This window comes from Aplysia californica, unplaced genomic scaffold (genome assembly GCF_000002075.1).
Source record: "Aplysia californica isolate F4 #8 unplaced genomic scaffold, AplCal3.0 scaffold00157, whole genome shotgun sequence".
Lineage (NCBI taxonomy): Eukaryota > Metazoa > Mollusca > Gastropoda > Aplysiida > Aplysiidae > Aplysia > Aplysia californica.
The window spans coordinates 1,096,976-1,103,325 of NW_004797427.1; the positions used below are offsets into that span (position 1 = coordinate 1,096,976).

At 40.7% G+C, this 6,350-nt stretch overlaps 1 protein-coding gene and 1 long non-coding RNA gene across 2 annotated transcripts in view; both read left to right on the top strand.

Annotated features, from left to right (window-relative positions):
• LOC106011654 (GATA zinc finger domain-containing protein 16-like) overlaps positions 1-1,935 on the top strand; it is a 17,187-nt gene extending 15,252 nt beyond the window's left edge. Inside the window, exons 10-12 of the mRNA XM_013082053.2 lie at positions 480-484; positions 665-760; positions 1,825-1,935. Of these exons, the coding sequence (XP_012937507.2) occupies positions 480-484; positions 665-760; positions 1,825-1,935 (212 nt within the window). The remainder of the gene's footprint in view (positions 1-479; positions 485-664; positions 761-1,824) is intronic.
• Positions 1,936-3,721: 1,786 nt separating this feature from the next.
• Positions 3,722-5,300, top strand: LOC118477623. The gene is made up of 2 exons (XR_004858497.1): positions 3,722-3,790; positions 5,020-5,300. It is a non-coding gene; the product is annotated as an uncharacterized LOC118477623 (long non-coding RNA).
• The last annotated feature ends 1,050 nt before the right edge of the window (positions 5,301-6,350 follow it).

Consider the following 6,350-nt stretch of genomic DNA (forward strand, 5'->3'; position numbering starts at 1 on the left):
GAGGAGGAGGAGAAGAAGGAGGAGGAGGAGGAGGAGGAGGAGGAAGAGGAAGAGCAGGAGAAAGAAGAAGAGGGGGAGATGGGGAAGAAAGAAGAGAAGGAGGATGAAGACGCTCAGACTAAAAACCTCAAGCCTTTAACCAAGCTCATCTCAGATCAAACACGTATCTAAGATGTTTAAAATTGTGTCAATGAAAGTGTAGGACATATATTATCATGACAATCCCAACAATTTCAATCGGTCGTATGGTCCAGTACATGGTGGATTAAATAAGTAAAACACTTTGCTCTTGAACAGAGTAGAGAGTAGTCTATGGATTTGCAAAGATAAAACATAATGTTAATATTATTATGAAAGAATACGGTGTCGATCTTATCGAAGTAATTCGTGCTACAGAACGATTTCCCTGATAAACAACTTAACTGTGCTGAAAGGGTCAGTCAGCCCATAGACGTACTCTATTTGATTCTTTCGTCCAGGGCAGGTCTGGGCTGAGGGAGAAATCCTATTTGAGCAAAAATATGGAGATATTCGATGAAAACATAATTTCCCACAATGGAAAAGCTCTCACCTCGCGCGCTAAGGTGGAAAATTTAACCCCAACCCTCACCTACGACTGGTCAATAAAATTATGATTTTATTTTACAATGTCTTGTTCCCACAGATCAAATACCAGCCGTGGAAGAAGCAGGTGGTTGTCGCCATTATGACAGAAGACACAGAGATGATGTCAGAATTCTGTGTACTCAAGAAACCTGTTGTAAGTTAACAAGTAACTTTGCTGTTATTGTGAACTGTATTGTCGCGATTATTAAATGCATCTTCGCTGTTGTGTACGTCATTGTGGCTACTATGAACTACACTATCACTATTGTGAACAACAATATCACTGTTGTAAACTTCATCATTACTCTTGTGAACTACTATGTGTGTTGTGGAAAAAAGGAAATTCAACTGCATATTGAAACGTCAAAGGTAATCACACTTACTAACAAACATAGTCCATTGATAAAAGGATTTTATTTTTGGATTTGACTCTCAAAATGTTTGACACAAAATCCTTCGATGTTTCAGTTCGTTTACACAACCTGTTTCACTTTATTTGTTTCTTTCATTTGTTTGAGTGCGTTTTTTTCTATTAGCAAAGAGAAACACATTAATACAATAACGATAATTTAGTACTTGGGAAAAAAGCAAGACTGATTAATTGACCGACATAAAAGACTACCAGTAGTTCCCTCTTACTACCCGCTCCCTTTACATTTGTAATAGCACAAACATTCAAGAAACCTCGGCTCGGTCCGACGTTGTGTCCTTGGGAAAGGCACTTGACATGAATTTCCCACTTGGCTCAGTCCTTTCGAAGACGGATGTTAAACTAGGAGGCCCCGCTCTTAAAAGTGACCTAGTAGTGTTAATAGGGGCGTTAAACCCATACCATTTCACCATTTTCAAACATTCAAGAAGCAAATGTTTAGCCTAAATGTATTTGATTTGCCTTACTGGCTCTCCCTAAGCCAGAGTAGCTGCTGGGAGCTTGAGTGAAATCTGCTCGTACTGTTTCTTTCCAGAATTACTATAATGCTAATCTGTCGGAAGTTGGAGAGCATCAGTGGTAGGTCCTGTCTTTTCTCTTTCCCTCTCATGTTTCTGTCTATCGGTCTTACTTTTCCTTCGCGTTAAGTGACTGCTATAGTGTCGATGGGCTTCTCTCTGCTCAGACAAAAAAGCGAATACATGTATGATCCTGATGTTGTTATAATATTATGATAAAAGATAACCGTTCCTTTGACCCCCTGTGACGTTTCCCTCAAAACCTCACAGACTCAGTGGACCAAGCTGGACGTTCGCTACGGTGACAGTTACCTGGAAGTGATGGCAGACGGCGAGATCTGTGTGGAGAGTGAGAGGTTTTACGGTATGTGGCTCCTGTAGAGATCCGCCTCTCTCTCTCTCTCTCTCTCTCTCTCTCTCTCTCTCTCTCTCTCTCTCTCTCTCTCTCTCTCTCTCTCTCTCTCTCTCTCTTTCGGCCTGGGGTTTTTGTACAGCTTTAGGGGGCTATGTTTCGTTTTAAGAGGCCCTTGGCAAAAGAGGTGATTCCATGGGTTTTACACTCACATCAACACAATTTAGATATTTAATTTTTCGTGGACACTTCTGTGAAAAATCAGACTTAATGAGTGAGAAAATAGTTTAGAAATACGTCTTACATGATAAAAATCTCGGTCGACTAACAATGCTTCTTAGGACCCTTCAAAAAAGATAATACAATATTATTGTATTGAAGTACAGGATGATCCAAAAAGAAAACAACAAAAAAACAAAACGAACAAACAAACAAACTGTACAACTTTTTTTCCTAAATATCTGGCACAAAAATTGTACCAGAATGTTGTAATTTGGAACAGATATAATTCATTCAAAAGGAATTCGTTTGGAATAAAATTCACAAAGAAAAAAACTATTTTCGAAACCGGAAATGGCTTTTGTAAAAACCACCGATAAATGCAAAATGCACGAATTTAACAGATCTTGTAAGGAAAGTCACGACATGATTGGTTTGTTTGTTTTGTTGTTTTCTTTCCTTTTAGTTTTAAAATTTAATCTTCCCATCCCTGTAACCTTTAAGCAATATATCTTTCCCCTACAAAGTTTTTTATATTTTTTTATTCTGGAATTTCAAGAACCAATGTCCTGTGTCCTCCTTTGGACTCGACACATTCTAACGTGTCGTTCATAATGTTCAGTGGTGGCCAAACACAATGATCCACTCAACCATGAGTATTCAAAGCCATTCACACTGCTCACCTTACGGTATGGAGCTGTGTCTAGAGACAATAGGGGTGGGGGTGGGGTGAGGTTGTCCATATAGGCACCATTTGTGGAATTAATATAACCTGAAAAGTGAACATGGGTTTTGCCACGGAACCAAATGTCGCATAGGTAATGTGCACTCTTTTCAAGATGATCGAGGAATCATGAACACATTGCTATCCTCTGCTGTTAGCCTCGCGAAAGGGAAAATGATACAGTCGTAGATGAAGATCTGTCTTGAGAATGTGGATCGTTGAGATAAAAAAAAGTCAATGCTGCAGACATGATCTACGGACAGACTTCTAATGGGGCTAATCTACTGAATTCTGCACCCTGGTGACGTTTAAATGGGTGCGAATGGTGTGTGTTTGACCTGAAGTGGTCGTTTTGTCTGATTCTCCACAGGTCCTAACTCATGGACCACTTCCACCCTTGACATCAAAGAAAGCGTAAAGAACTCTTTGACATTATTTCTATATCTCGTGCGAAACTTACGTAATAAGCTGGTGGTGAGGAAATGTTCAATACAAAAAGCTCAGAGCTCTGTATTAATTTCAATAATGTAGAGGAAAATTTTAACCAAAAAAGTTGTGCAGGGTTTTTTATATCACCATGTAAATGCTGGCAGTACAGTGATAGTTTGTTTTTGTTTGTTAAGATTTGATTCCATTCTCACCTGTACGACCCAAACGCAGTGCGCCATGAAGAATGGTATCGATGCAAAATCTTGAAGGTTTCCAACACTTTTCTCCTTGTGACGGAGAGATTAACGTCCCAAGAGTCGTGGCATCTATGTCTTATTGTATAAGACATTTGTTTCATGGTGTGTTGGGTCCTTTAATGCCACTATTGAACTCTCTTTGTTTGTTAATTTTAATTGCTCCCCCCCCCCCGGCCCCTTTCTCCAGGTCGTGTGGACACCAACAACTGCCCACTCACACTGCTCGGAGAAGCCTTCTGTGGCAGTTTGGACGAAGTGAGTAAAATCCTTTGTGCAGGATGTGTTTGTGGTTTTTTGTGTTTATGTTTATTGTAATTGTTCAGTTTGTTATCTATTTTGTGAGTTTTGTTTGTGTTGTATTTATTGTAATTCCTGTCTTTTTGTATTTAATTTGTTATGTTTTTTCGATTCTCTGGATTATGGTAAAGCTACTTTGAACGGATTTTCTCTCTCATGGAGGGTTGGAGGTTTAGCTTTCCTCATCTACTCTATGCCTCTTTGCGTTTATTTTGTTCTGTTTTGCTTTCTTCGACTATTTCCTCTTCCCACCATGCCCTTCTTTCTCCCGTTTCTGCTTCTCTCTCTCTCTCTGCCTCTGTCCCTCTCTCTTTTGCTCTCTCTCGCTCTCTCTCCTCTCTCTCCTCTCTCTCCCTCTCTCCCCCCTCTCTCTCTCTCCCCATCTCTCTCTCTTATTCTCTCTCCCCCTCTCTCTCTTTCTCCCCCACCCTCTGTCTCTCTCATTCTCTTCCCGCCCTCTCTCTCTCTTTCTCCCCCACCCCCCTCTCTCTCTCTCTCTTCCCTCTCCCCCCCCCCTCACTCTTTCTCTCAGCATTCATCATCATTTTGATCGTCTTGTCTGTTAAGACACAATCATTACCAAACAATGCGACACAATGTCAATTAAACAAAATCAGACAACACAAAAGAGAAAGGCGCACTGTGCGTTCAGTTGGTATGATACTGGACTACGAAGGGAATGAACCTTGTTTCCAGTTCCTGCGGTGGCGTTTCGGAATCTGGATTGTTTACGGAGTTTTCTGGCTCTCCTTCCGCTCACTCCGCTGTACTGGACATAGCCGCCACACAAGGAATTCTCATGCGTTCGGTAACAGTTCGTGCGCACTTAAAATGGAGTTTGTCCGAGTCTGTATTACCTGCATGGTGGAAACGATAGGCTCATCCAGACGGGTACACTGTTTTTAATTTGTGGTGTTCAGCTAGACGCTAAACTTAAAACAAAATCACCGGGAAAGAAGACAACAGACGAGATAGATCAGGAATAACTTAGAAAATGTGACCAGATGGGTGATGGGGAAAGGTTAGGAATCTGTTGGGGTTTTTTTTATTATTTTATTTTATTGTTTTATGGGGAGGAATGAGTGATGAACCATGACCGATGATTTCTGTTCCATATCTGGCACTTAAAGTCGAAACTTAAATAACTTTGAAGAATGAAGTTTTGTCTTTTGTCAACTTTTTTTCAGGTGATTATCACACGAGGATGCACCGACTCACACGCCATCTCCTGATCACATGTGTCCTTCACCTTGTCAATGTCAGCCAAGGTCAGCCAAGGGTAGCCAAGGTCACCCTGGTGGCAGGTGCCAAGGTCATTGGGATGTTCAGCTTTTACCCAGCATTCAATTTATGTCTTCACAAAAACTTTTTTTAACATTTTGTTTTGCATTGAGCCGTTGAACTTTGATGTTATGTTATGCTTATTCGCTTCCCTTATGGAAAATAAATAAATGTTCAGTAAGTATTATTTATGTTCTTTGAATTTCATGTATTTTTTGTTCCTGTGGTTTAAACTCCCTTTTGTTGTCTACTATAAATGTTTAACCACCCTGAAAATCATCATAAGAATGATGATGATGATGATGATGATGATGATGATGATGATGATGATGATGATGATGATGATGATGATGATGATGATGATGATGATGATGATGAGAAGGAAAAGAGGAAGACGTGGAGAAAGATAAGGACGTAGAGTAACAGAGGTGCAAGAGGAGGAGTAAGATAATTAGGCCGAAAAGGAGAAGGAGGATGATGAGGAGAGTGAGGAGGAGGTTGAGGAGCAGGTCGAAGAAGAAGAAGAGGAAAAGACGCGGGATGGTTTAGAGGCCCAAGAAGGAGGGACAGAGAAATTAAAGCCGCAATTGTCCATGTTACTCTACAGCTGTGCACGACAGACAATAGTGGATCCTTTTGGTAGAAAAGTATATCAGATACAACCGTAATGATACGATACCTCATCCCCATAATTGTATCGTTACATACTCGAACCAAACTTACACCATTTTCCAAAACCTATTCCTTATCCCCACACTTCTATCATATCCCCGAGGCAAACTTAAACTATATTCCCAAACCTATGCCGTACCCCCAAATTCATACCATATCCCGAAAACGTTTACCGCATCCCCGACCCTATGCTGTATTCTCAAAATCAGATATCCCAGTACCAAGTTGTTGCTATATTATGAAGTTGTGCGAGTTACCCTTCTGCTGGTAGTTTTTATAATTTTTCTGTCGATACAAATCAGACCAATTATGAGGCTGGCTTCTTCAACCCTGCCGTCTATAACGTCTTGGCTCGCGGATCGAACTCGTGTCGTCTGCGTGCCATGGCGAAGAGCCTAGCTGTTACACAACAGATTCCGGCCCCCGTTCTCTTGGGCTCTATAGGGCGATACAAGAAAGAGGACTTCTTGTTTTTCTTCTTCTTCTTCTTCTTCTTCTTCTTCTTCTTCTTCTTCTTCTTCTTCTTCTTCTTCTTCTTCTTCTTCTTCTTCTTCTTCTTCTTCTC